Consider the following 21391-nt stretch of genomic DNA (forward strand, 5'->3'; position numbering starts at 1 on the left):
TCCCAAAACTCCCATTATCCTGTCTGTACTGTTGACAAAACACCTCTCTCAACTGTACACATAGCAGTCATTTAAAAGATCATCACCAAGGGAGCAAAATTAAACACTACACAACTTCTTCCAGAGCAGAATTATTTCTTTTACAGTCAGTTTGTGTCTCAATGTCATACTTTCTTTCTGAAAAAGAACAAGATGCTTTTTTCCCCTCCCAATACCAAACCCTAGTTTGAAAACATTTTCTTCTTTTTTTCTCCCAGCTGAATTCTAATCTGAACCATAATATCTTGGCAGCCTAAGGCTGGGCAGATACTTTGAGATCGTCTGATCTGACCCCTCTCATTTTACAGATGAGACACAAGGTTAATGTCATGAAATCATAGGAATTTTCGGTCCTTTTTATTCTTATCTATACCAGAAGGAGATATTAGGAAATCAGAAACCAGTAAGCCTAGAGGCAATATTTCCCTGGAGCTGAAATGCATTTCCAGTACCCAAAGGGGTGCTCTGTCGACAGGCTGAGAGCCTTTAGGCCTGGTAGACACATAGGAATTAGTGTGAAAATGGCAGACAGAAACCCCAGCTTGTCGGTGGAAAATCATATCATGCAGGAACCTAGTGACAGCCTAACCTCACAGGACAGATACGAACAAAGTTATGATTTTAAAACTAGCCATGGGCAATAGATAACACATCAAAAGGAGTTAAGTGACCCCACTGGTCAGTCCAATACTGACAACAAAAGAGGATACTGAACATATCTTTTGAAAATCTTGAAATCCTCATTTCTCTTATGGAAAGGGAAACACAGAGTTCTTTTAGAATATGGCTTGGGTGATGCTTCTGTGGGTACTCAAAGAAATAGATTTTCATCTCTTTTGCAAATAATGAGCCAGATAATTTTGGTATAGAGGTCAGTCTAAATTATAATGTATCACTAGCAATAAGGAGAGCAAATGGAACCAGGAGACTAGGCAGAGGGAGCAAATGCTCTCACAGAGTCGGCCAAAAAGCCATGGGATATTTTTGGCAGTTAACTAACTGCATCCATCTTGTAAAAAAACATACTGGCACTCAAAATGTCCTGTTGATTTATGCTAAGAGAAGTTTAAAGCTTCCAGGCTTTTTAGGCTACATATGTATTGCCATACCCATGTTTGTAGGTTTTTGTTCAGAGATCCCCATTGCATCACCATCAAAGATCACATCTTTGCTTCAGATAAAGCCTTCATTGGGATAGGTCATGAGATCATAGACTCAAAACTTGAAGGGACCTTAGAGGTTATTTTGTTCAGTTCTTCATGTCTAAATTATAAGCCCAAATTTAAAGATTCATAGAACCATACATCTAGAACTAGAAGGGATCCCAGAGGTCATCCCTCACTTTTACAGATGAGATGCTGAGGCCCATGGAGATTAAATAATTTTTTTCCAAGGGTCACAAGGATACTAAAGGTCAGAGGTGGGACTGGAACCTGGGGCCTCTGATCCAAAATCCAGAATTCTTTCTACTCTACCATGTTGATCCAAAACATAAGAAAATCTGGAAAATCTACTAAGTGTAACTGAATGAATGTATGTATAAAATAATTTGATTAGAAAATCATAAAGTGCATTATCTTGTACAAGAAAGTTCGGCATTGTTATTAATGGCCAATGCCCCTAAGGAGCCAGCTCTCCTTTTCCCCCCTCCTCTATCTTCATCCTCACATGACAGTGTGAAAAGTTGGAACAGAGTTAAGTTGGCTAGCAAAGGAAATTAAAAATGAGCAATGCTGCCCAGGAGAGCTGTTAAACTTGGCCAGTGATATTCCAATCAAATTAACTAATTATCTTTTTTTTTCCAAAGGAGGAAGCTGAAAACAGGTGTTTTGGGAAAAAATCAGGGTTGTTCTTTAGGTCTCAGATAAAAATACACACGCACAGAGTGGAGCAAAGATGGTGGAGTAGAAAGATGTACATACACTAGTTCTTCCCCCACAGCCCACAAAAATAACCTGTAAAGAATGACTCAACAAATTCTAGAGCAGCAAAAGCCACAGAACGATGGAATGAAGGTGATTTCCAGCCCAGGGTGACCTGGAAGGCTGACGGGAAAGGTCTATCATGTGGGATGCAGAGTGGATCACAGCCCAGCCTTGGCCACACAGAACCCGGGAGGAGTAGGACCAGAGCAGACCTCGGGGGTGGAATCCCCAGCAGCAGCAAAGGTTATCAGATCCTTCAACCCACAGGCACCAAAGGCAGCTTCAAAGATCAGTGAGAGGGTTTTTTCAGCTGGGTAAGAAGGGAGCAGGGTCTCCCCCAGCTCCAGTCCCAGGCAGAGGCAGCAGCAGCAACAGGCAGCGGTGGCTGTGGTGCCTGTGGCAGGCAGCAGCCAGCGTCCATTGTTGGAGCCCTCAGCTTAAATCCCCTGGGGAAATTGAGCAGCTGATCTGAATCTCAGCTCTGAGTGCTGGCCTGGCATAACTAGAGGTAGTTGTGGAGAAAGAATTCTGCTACTCACAGATTATGGGCAGAAAATTTTCTAATTTCTCCCAGACCAGTGTGCAGAATTGATTGTGCCACCTTGGAAGAATTGAGATCTTACAGGTCCCCAGAGTAAAACCTACTCTTAACAAAGGGTCTAGAAGTCAAGCACCTGGTTGGGAAAATACCCCCAAAAAGGGAAAAAAAATAAGACTGTAGAAGGTTACTTTCTTGGTGAACAGGTATTTTCTCCCATCCTTTAAAATGAGGAAGAACAATGCTTACCATCAGGGGAAGACATAAAAGTCAAGGTTTATGCATCCAAAACCTCCAAAATAAATATGCAATGGACTCAGGCCATGGAAGAGCTCAAAAAGGATTTTGAAAACCAAATAAGAGAGGTGGAGGAAAAGTTGGGAAGAGAAATGAGAGTGATGCAAGAAAATCGTGAAAAACAAGTCAGCAGCTTGCTAAAGGAGACCCAAAGAAATGCTGAAGAAAATAACACCTTGAAAAATAAGCTAACTCAATTGGCAAAAGAGGCCCAAAAAGCCAATGAGGACAAGAATGTTTTAAAAAGCAGAATCAACGAAATGGAAAAGGAGATCAAAAGCTCACTGGAGAAAATAGTTCTTTAAAAATTAGAATGGAACAGATAGAAGCTAATGACTTTATGAGAAGCCAAGAAATTACAAAACAAAACCAAAAGAATGAAAAAAATGGAAGCTAATGTGAAATATCTCATTGGAAAAACAACTGACCTGGAAAATGGATCCAGGAGAGACACTTTAAAAATGATGGGACTACCTGAAAGCCATGATCAAAAAAAGAGCCTAGAGATCATATGTCATGAAATTATCAAGGAAAACTGCCCTGATATTCTAGAACCAGGGGGTAAATAAATACTGAAAGAATCCACTGATCACCTCCTGAAAGAGATCCAAAAAGAGAAACTCCTAGGAATATTGTAGCCAAATTCCAGAGTTCCCAGGTCAAGGAGAAAATATTGCAAGCAGCTGGAAGGAAATAAATTGAGTATTTTGGAAATACAATCAGGATAACACAAGATCTAGCATCTTCTGCATTAAGGGATCTAAGGGTATGAAATATGATATTCCAGAAGTCAAAGGAACTAGGATTAAAACCAAGAGTCGCCTACTCAGCAAAACTGAATATAATACTTCAGGGGAAAAAAGTGGTCATTCAATGAAATAGAGGACTTTCAAGCATTCTTGATGAAAAGACCAGAGCTGAATAGAAAATCTGACTTTCAAACACAAGAATCAAGAGAGGTATGGAAAGGTAAACAAGAAGGAGAAATCATAAGGAACTTACTAAAGTTGGACTGTTTACATTCCTACATGGAAAGATAATATTTGTAACTCTTGAAACTTTTCTCAGTATCTGGGTAGTTGGAGGGATTACACACACACACACACACACACACACACACACACACACACGTGAAGAGAGAGAGAGAGAGAGACAGAGAGAGAGAGAGAGAGACAGAGAGACAGAGACAGAGAGACAGAGAGAGAGAGAGACAGAGACAGACACAGAGACAGAGACAGAGACAGAGACAGAGAGACAGACAGAGAGAAAGAGAGAGACAGAGAGCACAGGGTGAGTTGAATAGGAAGGGATTATATCAAAAAATAAAATTAAGGGATGAGAGGAATATATTGGAAGGAGAAAGGGAGAAATGGAATGGGGCAAATTGTCTCTCATAAAAGAGGCAAGAAAAAGCTTTTTCAATGGAGGGGAAAGGGGGGAGGTGAGAGGGAAAAAGTGAAGCTTATTTTCATCACATTTGGCTCAAGAAGGAATAACATGCACACTCACTTTGGTATGAAAACCTATCTTACACTACAGGAAAGTAAGGGAGAAGGAGTAAGTAAGGTGGGGGATGATGGAAGGGAGGGCAAATGGGAGGAGGGAGCAATTAGAAGTCATTGCTCTTGGGGAGGAACAAGTCAAAAGAGAGAATAGAAGAAATAAGGGGTCAGGATAGGATGGAGGGAAATATAGTTAGTCTTACACAATATGACTATTATGGAAGTCATTTGCAAAACTACACATATATAGCCTATATTGAATTGCTTACTTTCTCAGTGGGGATAGGTGGGAAAGGAGGAAGGAAGAGAAGTTGGAATTCAAAGTTTTAGGAACAAATGTTGAGAATTGTTTTTGTATACAACTGGGAAATAAGAAATATATGTAATGGGATATAGAAATTTATCTTGCCCTACAGGACAAAAGAGAAGATGGGGATAAGGGAAAGGAGGGGTGTTAGAAGGGAGGGCAGATTGGTGGAAAGAGTAATCAGAATGCTTGGTATTTTGGGGTGGGGAGAGGGGAGAGATGGGGAGAAAATTTGAAACTCAAAATTTTGTGGAAATGCATGTTGAAAACTTAAATAAATACACACACATATGCCTAGTAGTTCAAGCCTTAGAACACTTAAATGAAACTCCATTGTTATTTGTAATCTCTTAGCCCCATCTCACCATCTGTTTATCCCCAAATGATGCCTCTTATCCATTCAATTATCCAACATCTATCCAGAACCTATTAGGTTTTTAAGAACTGTGTTTAGCAATGGATAATTATAATTTACATGCTACCCTCTGACCCTACCCATCTCTCTTTTATGCCTTTTCAGGGTCCTGCTGCGACAAAGAGAAAACTCAGATTTATCTGAATAATTTATTTAACTTCCGTAGCTCTGTCTAAAAACTATAGGGAATGGGTGTGTTATGCATGCATTGTCTAAGTTCAACTTTCCCTCTGGATATTGTATCTCATATTCAATAAGCCATATCCAATTTCCCTAATGCATATAGACATTGTTCCTTCCTTGTCCTTTCCCAAATGCCATTCAAACCTCAGTTCTACATAGCACACCTTTGTGATTGCTTGACCTCACTGTATCATCATTAGCATTCAGCAACATCATCCATGCCCCCGCCAAGCCCCAGTTCCTTTGTTTTTAAGGTAACAGTCCTACTGCATTTGTACATCAGTTCCTCAGTTCTGCAGATACATAGAGGGAAGAAATTAAGAGTCAAATTGGTACAATATTCATCCAACCCCTTAATATGTATTTATTAAATTTCAGGAACTGGTTTACTTACCATATGTTTGCTATATTTCAGGAACTGGTAATACCAAGCCAAAATTAAATAGACCCTGCCTTCATGAAGCTTATATTTTATCAGGACAAAAAAATGTTCATATATAGGCATATACAAAATAGATTCAAAGTTTTAATAGAAAGGGCCCTAGGAAGAGGTTGAGGATGACATTGAGTTTGTGAACCTCAGTTACTGGAATTTTGGTCAGGCCATTGACAGAAATAGAGAAGTTGAGAAGTAGATTGTTTCTAGGGATAAGATAATGGAACCATTTTGGAGAAGGTGAATTTGAGAAGCCTATGAACCATCTAGTTCAAAATGTCTAGTTGGAAACTGATGATGTGCAACTGGAGCCCTTAGGAGAGAGACGAGAGTTGGATCTATAGTTCCATGAGACATTTGTATATAGATGCACAGAAAAGCTGCTAGTTTGATTTGGATGGAATAGTTTGCTAAAGGGAATAATATAAGAAAAATACCAGAAAGGTTGATAAGAGCCAGATTGTGGAGGGCCTTAAATATCAGACCAAGGATTTATATTTTATCTTAAGAGGCAATGGGAGCCAATGAAGCTTTTTGAGTCAGGGAGAAATATGATCCTGTCTTTGCTACGGTCAATCCTTGTACACAACTGTAATTAAGAATAAGTGTTGGTTGGAGGTGAAATTTTTTTGGTAGTACCAAAGGCATATTTTGAAATGTATGCTTTCTAATACAAAAGTAACAATGCAAACACATTTTAAATCTTATTTTTATCCATATCTTTTGTTATTTTTTTCTATATCACATTTATTCCCTGGTATAATCCACCCCCGAGTCCCAACAGTGAGTCATCACTTGTAACAAAGAAGAGAAAATAAAGAGAAAAAAGTGCAGTTCAATAAAACGACCAATGTGGAAACTTTTTCTCTTAGTATATGTAATTATGCCCATGCATAGTCCCCAATTCTGAAAACAAGAAAGGGAGATGATACAAATACATTTGACAGAAACCATCATCCTTAAAATAAGACATGGTCACAGTGAAAAAAAAAATAGAAAATAGAAAATGAGCCCCTAGACAAAAAGGTCACCTTTGGGATGCTCAGATGTATATTACAAAATGTTTAAAACTTTGTAACTTTAGTTTTAAAACTTAAATTTATCTATAAAATGAATGCTCATTCAGCTTTTCCATATTATTTACAATTAACAGTTGCTTAAGAACATATATGGATAGCCTTAATTGTAACTTCTCATTGGTAATCAATAAGTTCTAAAGGTATGCAATAATGATCCAAATGATAACAAAAATAGCTGGCATTGATAGAGTATTTTAGACTTTTCAACATGCTTTATCGACACTATCTTATTTGACTCCTGCAACAACCATGGGAGGTAAGCGCTATCATTAGCTCCATTTTACAGCTGAGAAAAGTGAGGCAGATAGAAGTGAAGTGACTTGCCCAGGGTCTCACAACTAGAGGCAGGATCCAAACTCATTTCTTCCAAATTCCAATTATAGAATTCTACCCATTGCAACACCTAGGTACCTTCAGTACCCAAAGAAAGCTCAAGATTTTAATATTATCACTAGTACAATGGTTGTTGGTGAATGATATGTCAGATGCTTGAATTATGCAAATTCTCTACAAAGGTGTATTGGATTCATAGGATGCATTAAAAACTTTATAATATTGCTCATCTTGAAAGTTTGGCAGTGTTATTAAGGTCAGAGACAGGCTTGGTAGTCCTGTTCTCTCTTCTCTTTTCAGTTACTCTTAAGGGAGCACTGGGGGAGGAAGCTGCATTGTGAAATGCATTATTACCTTCAAAGTTTCATTGTACTTAAAAAAAATAGGGAAATCTTTTCCAGGATTCGGTGAGGGACTAGATAAATGACGAGCAAAACAAATTAAGGAAATGCAGATCTAGGTAATTTCATTCTCAATACCTTTGGGTTATCTTTAAGTCATTCCTTCTTCCCTCATATCCTGTCCATTCCTTCCCTTTATCTTTGCAATACATCAAGAATATATCCCCCCTTTTATTTTTACTACCATGACCCTAGTTCAAACCTTCCTGCCACCTGCCAGGACGAGTACCCTTCCACATTTTGGCAATACTGACTTTTTTGAGCCTTACGTCAAGAGACTTTTTTCCATGTAATAGATCACTCCAGCCAAGCTGGATCCTTGTACTCTGCCTCTGCCTTTCAGAATCTCTGTGTCCTTTTTTCTCTATATTCACCTTGTTATTTCCATCAGTTGAATTCATATTGATCCCATACCTCCACAAAGCCCACTCTTTTCTGTCCACTTGACAATTAACCTTTATCCCTCTAACTTCATCCAGCACATGGTTAATATTCTCTTACTAACCTCTGAGTTATTTTGTATCTTATTGATATGCACAATATCATGTTCTTACGTTAAACTAAGAATGAGAGAAAGGGACAAGCATTTACTAATTGCCTACTATGTATTTTGCTGAACACTTTACAAATATTGTTTCATTAGATCCTCATATTAACTCTGTGAGTCAGATACTATTATTATCCTTTTATATTTGAAGAAACTGAGGCAGACGAAAATGAAATTACTTGTCCAGAGTCACCATAGTATAATGGAGCAGCCTTTAAACACTAATGTAGAGAGGTTATAGGTGCTTTCTTTTATTTCTTGTTTGCAGGCTGCTTCTTTGGTGGAGAGGCTTCCTTGATTCCATCCTCTAAATGTGTCCTCTCTTTCTTCGAAGTTTTATGATATTGAGAACCTTTCTTAGCTTCTTGAGAGTAGAGACTATATCTCATTGTTTAATTTATACACATACATACACATGTGTACACACACACTTGGACATACATGCCTAATCCTATGGAAGGCACACATTGGTTTTTCAATGAATATTGTTTAGCTAATTAATCAATCCAGTCATTACAGAGTTATGCTAAACACACTTTGTGTGTGCATGTTATAAAATCATTTATCGTTGTCAAGTCCACATATTTGATGCTTCAAGGTTTTCCAAGGTTTTCCTTTATTTCATTTGATCCTCATGACTCTGTGGGAATTATCACCATTCTACAAATGGAAAAACAAACACACAAACTCACATATACACACAAACTAAATGATCCTAAGATTTAGATATAGAAAAAAACCTTAACGATCATTTAGGTCTATTTCTATCAATTACATGTAAGGAAACTGAGATCCAAGAAGGTAAAGAAAATGGTATCAGATTTAAAACTCAGGCCCTTTGGCTCCAAATCCATTGTTCTCTCCAATATATCAGGTTGATCTCAGGCATAGAAAATATTGAAGGAGATTTAGATAAGGATTACTATGTCATAAGTTGAAGGGTACCTGTGTAGCTTCTGAGTCATTCTGTATTATCTGTGAGATTTTTATTTCAGAGGTAATAGGAACCTATTACCTCTTATTTTTATCTATTACCTATTCTTATCTATTACCTATTATTTGCAGTCATAGGGTAGGGGACCCTAAAACTGCTCTCTGGAAAAATTAATCCATTTACCTTTATAAAAATTAAAAAAGAGGTAACTGGAAATTAAAATTGCACATGCCCTAAGCCACATAGCTGCTCTATAATGCCTATAAGCAACTAACAGTAGATTCCACTAGTATAATTCACATGGGCAATACTGGACAAGATATAATTTCTTAGCTTCATCACAGCCAGATTAACCATGAACCTGATTTAACATTTATGAACACTCCCCACATGCCACAATGATGACAATGACTTCCCTTTCCTGAGCTATTGTATTTTTTTCTCTGGTATTTTGACCTTCCTTTACTCCCAGCTCTTCCTTTTCCCCCCAGCCTCACGCCCGACTGCTCGCTAACCATTTTTGCCTTGGCTTTGAGGTTCCTAATCTTTCTTTTTTAACTTCACTTCTGGATTGTTTTCTTCTAAAATCAGTTCCTGGTTTCATTTTCAGCATCATGCTACCATCTCCAACTCAGTTCTACTCCCAGGTCCATCCCTCTCTTCCATGATAGAGATAGCTATCACCCTCAAAGAATAAATGAAACTTATCTCTTTCTGGGGCTGGCTGTGACAGTTGGCTGTTGAACTTCCTGATACATAAAAGTGGAATGGAACTGTCAAATTGGTTGGAACACTTTTTATTTTCCTATCTTGTCTAGGTTTTCCATTCCATAGCCTAGTATTGAGGACTTCTCCCTGACGCCCACTGTTCACTGACCATCCCTCACCCCCAGGCTATCTATTTGTAGAGAACTAATAAATTTTAAATACAGTGCCTTAACTAGGGACTGAAATACACTACTATTGTTATCTTGTAATCACATAGCATTTTATAGCTTAAAAGGCATTTTATATATTAACTCATTTGAAGTAGATAATGATAATAGTATACATTATCCAGTACTATAAGACAATAACATAAATCATTTATGTAAATATTATCATTCCTGCTTTACAGACAGAGAAACTAAGTCTCAAAGAGGTAAGATTATTTATGTATTGTCACACAGCTGACACCAAGCTGACACATAGCTGAACCAAGACTTGAACCTGTCTTTCATCTGCAAACACAGTGCTCTTTCTATTACTCTGTTCTGTCTCTCATGATGTATGGGGTAACTCCAAGGCTCTACTTCAGGTTCCCCAACATATTTAGACCTGAGGGAGCTCTGAGATGGAATTATTAAATTTATTTCAACAAATACTTATTAAGTCCCTAGTATAGGTAAAATCAGGCAGCTAGATGGCTCATTGAATAGAGCCCTGGACCTGGAATCAAGATCTGAGTTCAAATCCATCCTTAGACAATTACTAGCTATGTGACCCTGGTCAAGCCACTTAACCATGTTTGTCTCAGTTTCCTCATCTGTAAAGTGAGGTGGAGAAAAAAATGGCAGACTACTCCAGTGACTGCCAAGAAAACTCCATATGGGGTTATGAAGAGTCAGACAAGATTGAAACAGCACAAAAACAAAGGATTATGTTTTATGTCTCTTTATCAACTGTACAGAAGAGACTCTAGGCAGTGAGTTCAGTTGGGAGTAAATACAAAGCATCTTTTAGTGCCTCTCCTTAGTTATCCTATATCCAAGTTAATCTTCCTATAGCAATATGGTACATCTCCCACTCAAAATCCCTAATTACTTCTTTTTCTTTCTTTTTTTTTTTTTTGAGATAAATGAACATTTTTATTTCTTTGTTTCACAAATAAACTGGCTGAAAGAGTTGTTTCCTGTGGGCTAATCAAACAGACCAAATGCCATATCTTTCTTAGACTTCTCCAACTCTTCCTTGGCTTCCACCTTGGCCAGAGCAGCAGCAGCAGCTGGAGCAGCTGCCACAGGGGTGGCCACTGAATATGCCGAAGGGTTGGCCAGGAAGGCTTTCACCTTTTCAGCAAGTAGAAAGGTGTACTCCGTCTCCACAGCTACAACCAAGACTCACTTGTACCCACTGATGATGGAGTAGAGAACTAATGCAACAGTTGGGTAGCCAATCAGCAGACAGACCCTGGCAACGTTATGGACACCCTCTGAGAACTGAAGGTGTAAAGTCTTCTCCACTTCAGGGTTGTAGATGTTGTCATTGTCAAACACCTGCTGAATGATCAGCCCAAAGGAGAACGGGGAAATGTTCAACAAGGTGGCCTCACTGGCACCCACTTGTTTTCCAGTCTTAATCAGCTGCACATCACTCAAGATTTCAATGGTGCCCCTGGAAATCTTGGTGGTAATACCCAAAACCTAGAAGAAAGAAGTCTTCTTGGGATCCAGACCAGTGTTCTGGGCGGGCACAATGACATCACATGGGGCAATGGCACCAGCGCGGGCAGCAGCTGGCACCTTATTGGCCAGAGGCATATCCCTAATCTCACTCAGCTCTTCCTTGCTGAACACAAAGCCCACATTCCCCCAAATATGAAGCAGCAGTTTCTCCATGGCAGGGTTGTTGTCCAGATGACCACGAATGGCTTTGCATGTCATGGTATTTTTTCCCATCAATACGATGGCTTTATCACGGTGGGACATCCAGATCTGCTGCATCTGCTTGGAGCCCATATTGTCTGCTTCCACAATGAAGCATTTTGGATAATCATCCAAAAGTTGGATGATCTTGAGGAAGTAATTGTATTTCCAGGTAGTCCTGTTTTCCCCGGGCCTCTTGGCGGTACTTCAGGGATTGCCACATGGGGTTAAAAGACGATGTCTCTCACATGAGGATGCCTGGGGAGAGAGCCTTCTTTTTCTCTATTGGATAAAGATGAGTCTTTCTTGACTTGTTATTCAAGATTCTTCATGATTTGATCCTACTGAAGTAAATTTGTTCTCTTTGTCCCAGAGGATAGAACTTGAAACAATAGGTGAAAGTTAAAAAAAGGGCAGATTTCTCTACAGTGTAATAAAAAGCTGCCTAAATGGTTAGAATTGTCCAAAAGAGGAATGAACAAGGAAGCAGTGAGTTTTCCAGTCACTGAAGACCTTTTTGAGGAGACTGGATGATCATTTATTGGTGGAGAGGAGATTCTTGTTTAGGTACAGCTTTAATAATAACAGCTGACATTTATTATATAGTGTTTTAAAGTTTTCAAAATGATTCATATGCATTATTTCATCTGAGTCTCATGGCAACCCTTTGAGGTAGGTATTATAAATATTACCATTATTTTACAAAATGGGAAACTGAGTCCTAGAGAAGTGAAATGACTTGTTCCAGCAAGTCACAGTAATATGAGTAGTTATTTGTATTTGAACCAAGATTTGAATCCCTGCTCCAAGGTTTTTTCCTTACTCTTTTATGAGACAGGTCCAGCAGTTGTATGTATTTTTAAACTGCAAAGATATGGATGAACATGTCAGAAAACAGCAATCATTCTGAGTTAGAGATGTAGTTATGCTGTGAATTTTAAGACAGAAGTTATTAACTATGCTAAAACTATAAACAACAGGGAAGCAAGAAGGAAATGTGATGTTGATGATATATTATGGGAAGAATGACAACAAAAGTGATGAATACAATAGAAATGGTCAAAATATGTTTTAAAAGTCTTTAGTTAAAATAAGTAGAAGAAAATTTTGCAGTAAAAAGCCTTTTATACAATGTTTTTGCCTAGTCTTCAGCACGCTTTTTGCCTTTCAAAGGCAACTCAGTTTTGAGGCATGGTCTAGGACAGCTTGTATTCCTACCAATATTGTATATAAGCTCCATCTTTCTAAATTACAACCCTCTTGAATGTAGGAAACCACAGTTTTTACTCTCCTGTCCCACCCAGAGCCTTGTCTAGAGTGGACTATTGGTAAATATTTGGTGGTGATATCAATTTTATATGATCTTCATTTTCACTCCTCCCTACCTTTTAGGACAGATATATACAGACTTACATTTTGCATGATTTCTCCTTTGAAAATATGTTTTCATTGCCATCAGCAAGGTACCCACTTGCAAGAGATCATTAGGGTGATTGAAGAATAGTCAACAACCATATTTGCAGAAAGCAGAAGGGTGTTTGCATTAAAAATGTTGACAGCGGTTATTTGCTCTTCCTTAGTCATCAGAGGAGCCAGTGTGGGGGGGAATTAAAGGTTTATTTTGGGGCACAGTGGCTGCTATCTTCAAAGTCATCTTGGCAGTCTGGAAGAATAGAATAAGTTACTCATATAATTTCATTTTTTCTCCATTTTAGTAGTAAATATTTGCTGAATAGAGTGGGAAAATTCTAATGGGAAAAGATCCTTTAAAAGTGCTTTTATAGAATCATGGTTTCATAGACATTTGAGCTAGAAGGGGGTTTTCAGATCATTTATTCTAAACTTCTCATCATATATTTCTAAATTCATTTAGTTAGTGGATGTCAGAGCTAAAGACCACCACTCCTTATTCTGTCCACTGTTCTGTCCATTGTTTATGGTGATATAAACAAATTGAATCATTAAATACACTAATTCTCAAAAGGAGGCCCATCAACTAAGATGGCTTCTAACATTATCTGCAAAATCAGATGTGCTTTAAAATTGTGTAGAACAATTGTGGAATGAAAGGGCATATTATGAAACTGACTTTGAGGTTAATCATGTCAACACCTTGGTCTCCTGACAATTGTCCTTGGCAACATAATTCCAAATCATAATATTATCTTTTATATCTCTTCACTGAGCTCCCTTTCAATTCTTCCTAAGAATTAGTAGATATTAAATTTACCATCCAGTGCCTCTGGACAACAGCAGTATTGAATATTCACATTGATTTTGTGATGTAGTATAGCTGAAGGGCGAAAAACAATGCTATGCTTACATAGGATTGATTCCATTTTGAATGAAGTGATTGAAAAATTCAGATAAACTACCCTTCTTCATTTATTAGTTTATTCATTAAATGGATCAATGTCACCAAACTGTCCAGTTGTCCTTGCATCATCTTGACAGGCATAACTACTCCTAGTTTTGCCTCTCTGTGTTTCCAAGTTATTTCATATTGTTGCTCCAGTTTACTCCTCTGGAAAATGATAATGTACAAGATAAGAGATGTTATGAAATTAGCATGTGTGCTTCATTTGTTTTTTGAGCTACTTTAAGGAAAACCATTCTACTATGTTACGGTGATTAATTAGTCACTAATCAAGCAAATTCTCAGATTATTTTTACATCTGAAACCTCTTGAACAGCTAGAGTTTTTAACTGTACGCCAGTTGGTTTGATGTTTTCTGATGCCTGATATGAGCTCAACGTTAATGTGGTACTTTATAGGAATACTTTCCTTGCAACAACTCTGTGAGGTAGATAGAAAAAGTCTTACCAGCATCTGACAGCTATTGAAAACGAGAATGTCCAGGGAGTTGTTGCAATTAAGTGTTTGAATTGATACTGGGACTTGAAACTTGGTCTTTTGAGACTCAATCAAGGGATTTTGCAAACCTGTTAGCTGCTTCTTTGGGTGACATGTTTTGTTTTCTTTGTCAGTTGCATTTTCAGGCCTGGGCTTCACAACCTTCTACCTAGCTGGGAAGTTGCACTGTTTCACAGAGAATGGGCGAGGGAAAAGCTGGCGACTCTGTGCAGCGATCTTGCCTTTGTACTGTGCCATGATGATCGCTCTGTCGCGCATGTGTGATTACAAGCATCACTGGCAAGGTGAGCCCCAGAGAAAGCCTCCTCCATCATTTGCTGTTTGTTTTTTGTTCTTGAAAGGACCATGACATTGGGAGGATGATGTCATGACTTGTAAGTGAGTTGGATTTAAGTGAGGCAGGACTATGCCTTACTTTCTCCTCCAGAGCCTCTGAGTCTAGTGGCAAGATACAGATCAGAATGACTAGAGATGGTCCTGGGTGCAGGGGATACTTTGTCCTTTTGAAGCCAAGGTCCCAGGTCTCAGAATGTTTGAGACAATACCCAATCAGTGATTAAGGCCAGGTAAGAAAAGAGCAAAAAATGGCCCTTATACCTAGTCAAAAAAAAAAATCAATCTGGGAGGGAAAGACCCTCAGGGTTACTGGCCTCTGAGCCATCAGACCCTAGATAATGACCAAGGTAGGCTTGGGCTGGGACCTGCTGTTAATCAGTGAGAGTCAGAGTGATTTAGGTTTAAGGTCCTTCAAAAAACAAATCTAGCCCATAAACCCCAAGATATCTTATGAGGTTTCAGCAATCAAAATTTATATTACGTTGGGCAGAGTATTTGCAGGTAAGGGTATGACTTCCCATGTGAGTTATTTGTATCTGCTTTTTGGAGGATGCTTTATGGGTCAAGGTGTGTATTTCATTTTCTACCTAACCATATTGAGTTTTGTGTAAGCATTCTTTACAGTGTCCTGAGCTCTTTTATTTTCCAAAAGACAAAGCTGTACAAAGAAACCAATCAGAAAGACCAAAACACACATTTCTCTATTGGGTAAAATTATGAAACAACAGAATTTTTTCATTAACAAATGAGTTGAAATGTATAATTCATAAAATATGTAGAGTATACTGTCTCTTTTCAGGAGATAGGGGATTGGGAGTAAGTTTAGCTAATGTATTTTAGAGGAGACTTACTCCTCCAGTTCATCTATATGTTATATATGGGTTCTGGAGTATCATAAGCCATGAACTTGGTCTACCTCTCTACCCCTAACACCATTCACCATAATAATGGCTTGAGATCAGAAAGACCCAGGACCCCAAAATGCCAGCTGCAGTCATGTTAGTCTTAACTGTACTCTAAATCTACTCTTTTTTGTGTTCTAATTGCTCTCTTTCTATACTCTCTTGTTGCCACATCTAGAGCAGTTCTATCAATTATTTTTGTGCAAAGTATACTAGCTTCCCTCCTTATAGCTAGCCCCCATGAATATTCTGATAACAATGTCACTGTAAACACCCATCTTTCCCCTTTGAGGAGGTTCCCACAGCCCAAGTGTTCTGGAGACCTCCCCAGGGGAATCTGCCTTTCATTTTGTATGTGTAGTGTCTCCTTTGTCTTCTGCCTGTTTATTTACATAGCCTCTCTCTCCCTTCTGAAGTGAGAATGAGAATCACCATTCAAAGAAATTCTTTTGTGTACTTTAGCCAATGTGGCTATCAATGGTTCTAAATATTTTTTACTTTTTTCCTATGGAACCTGCCTTCAGATCCAATTGATGAGCTGTTTTTGCACTTCAGGTCTGAATATTACACTCCAATATTGGATAATGTTGGGACTGCCCAACTTGATCACTGGCTTTTCTTTTCACTGCACTTTGTTCTGAGTTCCCTTTCATGATTTCTAAAACTTAAATCTATCCTGAATGGATGATTTCCTACCATAAGGATGTTCAAAAGAATGTGCTGTAGGTTCAAAACCCAACAATCACTACCCAATGATGACTAATCATAGCATCACTGAAATAGATGTATGGTCTCCCAAGGGGTCCAATGTGAAGTAGATGCCTCTCATTTACGTGAAAAAGTTATAAATAGTAAATATATTTTTTAAAAGAATCCATGTTGCCTTTTATGATCATATTTTACTCTAGAACTGTGTGTGACACCATTAATTTTATGAATTCTGATGTACTGCAGATTAAATAATGTACCCCAAGAATTACAAAAGAATTCTCTGACAAAATAAGTTATGATGTGGTTATCCTGTAAGAGAGATATGAGTGTTGTTCTGTACTAAAAGCATTGCAAAGAAGTTCAAGTGTGTGTTAATCATTAAATAAGCTCTTCTTCTTGCTTCCATCCTTCAAAGGACCATGATCTCATTGGTAGGAGCTCTTCTTCCCGACTTATGCCACTTCCATTTTTTCTCACCTTGTGATATGGTCAGTCCAAGTCTTTTGATATTCCTCAGTAAGTCCAACATGCAAGAAACCTTCCTCTGGTTAATTTAACAAATTTTATGGATATAAATGTAAATCAAGCTGCTCTTGCGTTATCCTTACATCTTTTCAAATTAACAGCCCATCTCATTTTCTGGTCCAACATTCTTTAATTATGTCTTTCACACTACCTGTCACACAAATCACCATTGGGAAAATATATCCTGGTTATGCCAACCATGTATTTTTCCATCAACCTCTCATTCACTGGAAGTTGAAGATTTTCTGAGATATTTAGGGCTCATTGATTAGCATAACGGGGAAATATTGGTGGTAAAAAGATGATTTTTTTATGTCAAAGAGCAATCAGGAGTTATTGAAAAGTAGCATGCAAGTTCTCAAATGTAACCCAGCCCATTCTCCCCATCCTATTCAATTTTGATCCAGCTTAATGTTCATCAGTAGCTTATTATATTCTTTTTTAAAATATATAATTTATTTATTTTCAGTTCTTAACATTCACTTCCACAAGAATTTGAGTTCAAAATTTTCTCTCCATCTCTTCCCACCACCCCACCCCAGGAGAGTATGGACCCCATCCATCTGTTCCTCCAGTCTGTCCTCCCTTCTGTTACCTGCCCTTCTTCCACCCCCTTTACTCCCTATTTTCCTGTAGGGCAGAATAGATTTCTATACTCCATTACCTATATAGCTTAATTTTCAATTGCATATAAAAACAATTTTTAACATTCATTCTTAAAGTTTGAATTCCAGATTCTCTCCCTACCTCCCTACCCACCCTCATTGAGAAAACAAGCAATTCAATATAGGTCATACATGTGTAACAATGCAAAGCACTTCCATAATGAACATGTTGTAAAAGACTAACCACATTTCCCTGGGTCCTATCCTGTCCTTCATTTATTCATTCTCTCCCTTGACCTGTCCTCCCACAATAGCCTTTGCTTATGATTATCCCTTTCCCCAATTTGCTGTCCCTTCTATTATCCTCTCTCTTCTATAGCCTTCTCCCTTGCCTTCCTGCAGGGTAAAATAGATCTCCATATCCAATTGAGTGTGTTATTCCCTCCTTTCCAATGACACATTTCACATTGTCTTCTATTTTTTCATTCTTTTGGTTTCATTTTGTAATTTCTTGGCTTCTCATAAAGTCATAAGCTTCCATCTGCTCCATTCTAATTTTTAAAGAACTATTTTCTTCAGTGAGCTTTTGAACCTCCTTTTCCATTTGGCCCATTCTGTTTTTTAAAACATTCTTCTCCTCACTGGCCTTTTGGATCTCTTTTGCCATTTGGGTTACTCTATTTTTAAAAGTGGTATTTTCTTTAGCATTTTGGACGGATTTCCTTTAGCAAGCTGTTGACTCGCTTTTATGATTTTCTTGCATCACTCTCATTTCTCTTCCCAATTTTTCCTCCACCTCTCTTACTTGATTTTCAAAATTCTTTTTGAGCTCTTCCGTGGCCATGAGCCTATTGCATATTTTTTGGAGGTTTTGCATGTAGAAGACTTGCCTTTGATATCTTCCTGTGATGGTATGCTTTGCTCTTCCTCATTTGAAAGGATGGAAGAAAATATCTGTTTACCAAGAAAGAAACCTTCTATAGTCTTATTTTTTCCCCCTTTTTTGGACATTTTCCCAGCCAGTGACTTGATTGTTGAGTCCTTTTTTCAAGTGGAGGCCATACTCTGGGGACCTGTAAATTCTTAGTTTTTCCAAGGTGGCACAATCAAGGGAGAGGAGTTCACTCCTCTACTGGCCTGCACTCTGGAGTGGGAGCAAATGCAAGCACTCTTTTGTGCCCTGGAACTGCAAGCAAAATTCCCTCTCCACAGCCTCCACCAGCTCCAGCATGCCAGTGCTCCTCCTCACCCCAAGACCGTCACTCAGAAGTGATTCTCAGACAAACTGCTCAATTCCCCAGGGTCATTAGGCTGAGGGCTCCAAAAGTGGACACTGCTGCAGCAGTGGCTACTGCCACCCTGTGTCTGGGGCTTGGGCCAGACTGGGCTCCCTTCTCACCCAGGTGAAAGAGCTTTCTCACTGACCTTTGAAGCTGTCTGGCATTTGTGTGTTGAGAAATCTGGGAATCACAGTTGCTGCCTGTGATTCTGTTCCCTGAAGCCTGCTCCAGTCCTATCCATGCATCATGGCCAAGGCTGGGCTGCACTGTGCTCTGAACCCAGTGCGATAGACTTTTCCTGTTTGCCTTCCAGGCTGTCTTGGGCTGGAAATCTCTTTCACTCTATTGCTTTGTGTTGTCTGCTGCTCTATAATTTGTTTAGAGTCATTTTTTACAAGCATTTACAAACATTTTATGGGTTATGGGGGTAGAGCTAGAGCAGGTCTGCCATTCTACTCCACCATCTTGACTCCACCTCATTATCCAAGATGTAATGGACTGGCTCAATGGATTCCTGTACATAAAACATTTTTTAAAAACTTTTTATTTGATTTTAGGAACATACAATTCCTTAAATACAAACCAGTCCATTTCCCCTGCTCCTGGTCAATTTTGGTCCAGCTTAGTATTCACCAGTAGTTTATCATACATTTTTATCCAAGATCTAGGTACTAATGTATTGATTCAATAGGGTCCTGTACATAATAGATTTTAAAAGACTTTAAATTTGATTTTAGAAAACCACTTTGGATTTTCTAAATGAGTGAAACTTTTCAAAAGTTAATGTGCCTTTGATTTTCCTAAAATTAAGCTTTAATGCAAAATTATAGCTTCCAAAACTATCATGTTTTTAGGAATATTGGATGCCTCCCTCTAAAAATGTCCTCTTCTTTAATCTAAAAACATGTTGGTCCTCAAGTGATCAAATGTTCTATTTTGAACATCTAAACTATATCTAGTTATATATAGCATTATCTGCTGACATATCTAGTATCTTTATGCTTGATTTTTTAGTAAGGGGCTTCATAATTCAGGAGTGTGCACATAAGTTCTAACATAGTGAAAGACTATGCAAATGTAGTATATACAACTAGCGCCAAAGTTAATTTTGATCACAACATGAGTCATTTCAAAAATTTTCCTTTCTTATAACAAATATTATTTATCAAGGGTCTACTATTTGCAGTGGTAGCTAGGTGCTGCAGTGAATAGAGCACTGGGCCTAAATTCAGGAAGATTCATGCTCCTGCACTGAAATCTGACCTCAGACACTTACTAGATATATGACCTTGGGCAAGTCACTTTACCCTGTTTGCCTTTGTTTCCTCACCTATAAAATAAGCTGGAGAAGGAAATGGCAAACCACTCCAACATCTTTCCCAAGAAAATTCCAAATGGGGTCACAAAGAGTCGGACACTACTGAAACAACTGAACAACAACAAAATATGCAAAGCATTTCATCAACCCTGTGAAAATTAAGTAAAACATAGTACTTGTCCTTAGGCAGTTTATGATCTCAGAGGGGATGTACAACACAGAAACAGATACTTATAATCCGAATGCGTGGTACAAACAAATGTTATATGAGGTCAGATTAGATTATTTTCTACTCAGGAGGAATTAGGAGGGGTTTATAGAAGAAGTAACATTTAATAAGACCTAGAAGGAGAGACAGTGTGGTGGAGTGGTTAAAAAACTGCCCTTGAACCCAGGAAGACATGAGTTCAAGTCCTACCTCTGACCCATACTGGCTGTATGACTGGGCTAGTCATTTAATCTCTCAGTCTTCTGGAAAACTCTCTTATAATAAGTTATAGATATAACTTACTATATAATCTATATTAGTAGAGGGAGTTTCCCCACTCAGGAGTTTCCTATGCTCCTAGATCCTGTATAATCTAGATCCTATCCTTATTCTCCTGAAAGTATTGGCAGAATTTCAATAATCAACATTTGGGGAGAAATCATTTTAGGCAAAGGATACAATGTGGAGAAATGCCTAGAGGAAATAAGAAAGAGCAATGCTTTATGCATAGAAAATCTCCCCCCGCCTCCGCATGGAGTAAAGAGTTATGTGAAAATGCTGGAACAGAATCATGGAACCAGATTGCAATAGACCTCTAATGTCAGGCTTAAAGATATATAGCCATAGTCAATAGCAACATTAGCAAACACAAGAGAATTTGTCACCTTCTGGTGGTGTCTCTATCCAGAGGGAAATTATATTGTACCACTGTCAGTCTGTCTATTTTGGTCAGTTTCACGATCAGTACCAATCCCTGCAGTGAAATGGACAACTCACCAATATATACTGATACATGTATATCTAGATGAATGGATCTGCTGTGCCTATGATTTTTTTTTTAACAAATAGGCTTATTTTAATGGTAGGCTGATTTATACTTGCTGCCCATTTTGTTTCTCAAGCTTTTCACAGAACCTTGTTCTCTTTACATTCATATGTGTATTTGTGAGTGTGTTTGTGTGTGTGTATACATATAGAAATGTCCATGTATGTGTGTGTGTGTGAAAGTATATTTGCATGTGTATGGTTATTTTATAGTACATGACTAATTGTCAGATATATAATGCTAAG

General features: G+C 38.3%; 1 protein-coding gene and 1 pseudogene across 3 annotated transcripts in view; one reads left to right on the forward strand and one right to left on the reverse strand.

Moving 5' to 3' along the window:
* PLPP4 (phospholipid phosphatase 4) overlaps window positions 1-21391 on the forward strand; it is a 196575-nt gene that overhangs the window by 135793 nt on the left and 39391 nt on the right. For 2 of the 3 annotated variants that reach the window (XM_072624225.1, XM_072624239.1), the window contains exon 6: window positions 14549-14719. The exons of the other annotated variant lie outside the window; for it this stretch is intronic. In XM_072624225.1, coding sequence (XP_072480326.1) covers window positions 14549-14719 — 171 coding nt within the window. The remainder of the gene's footprint in view (window positions 1-14548; window positions 14720-21391) is intronic. 3 annotated transcript variants of the gene reach the window in all.
* LOC140529194 (large ribosomal subunit protein uL10 pseudogene) lies at window positions 10795-14529 on the reverse strand (annotated as a pseudogene).

This window comes from Notamacropus eugenii, chromosome 1 (genome assembly GCF_028372415.1).
Source record: "Notamacropus eugenii isolate mMacEug1 chromosome 1, mMacEug1.pri_v2, whole genome shotgun sequence".
Lineage (NCBI taxonomy): Eukaryota > Metazoa > Chordata > Mammalia > Diprotodontia > Macropodidae > Notamacropus > Notamacropus eugenii.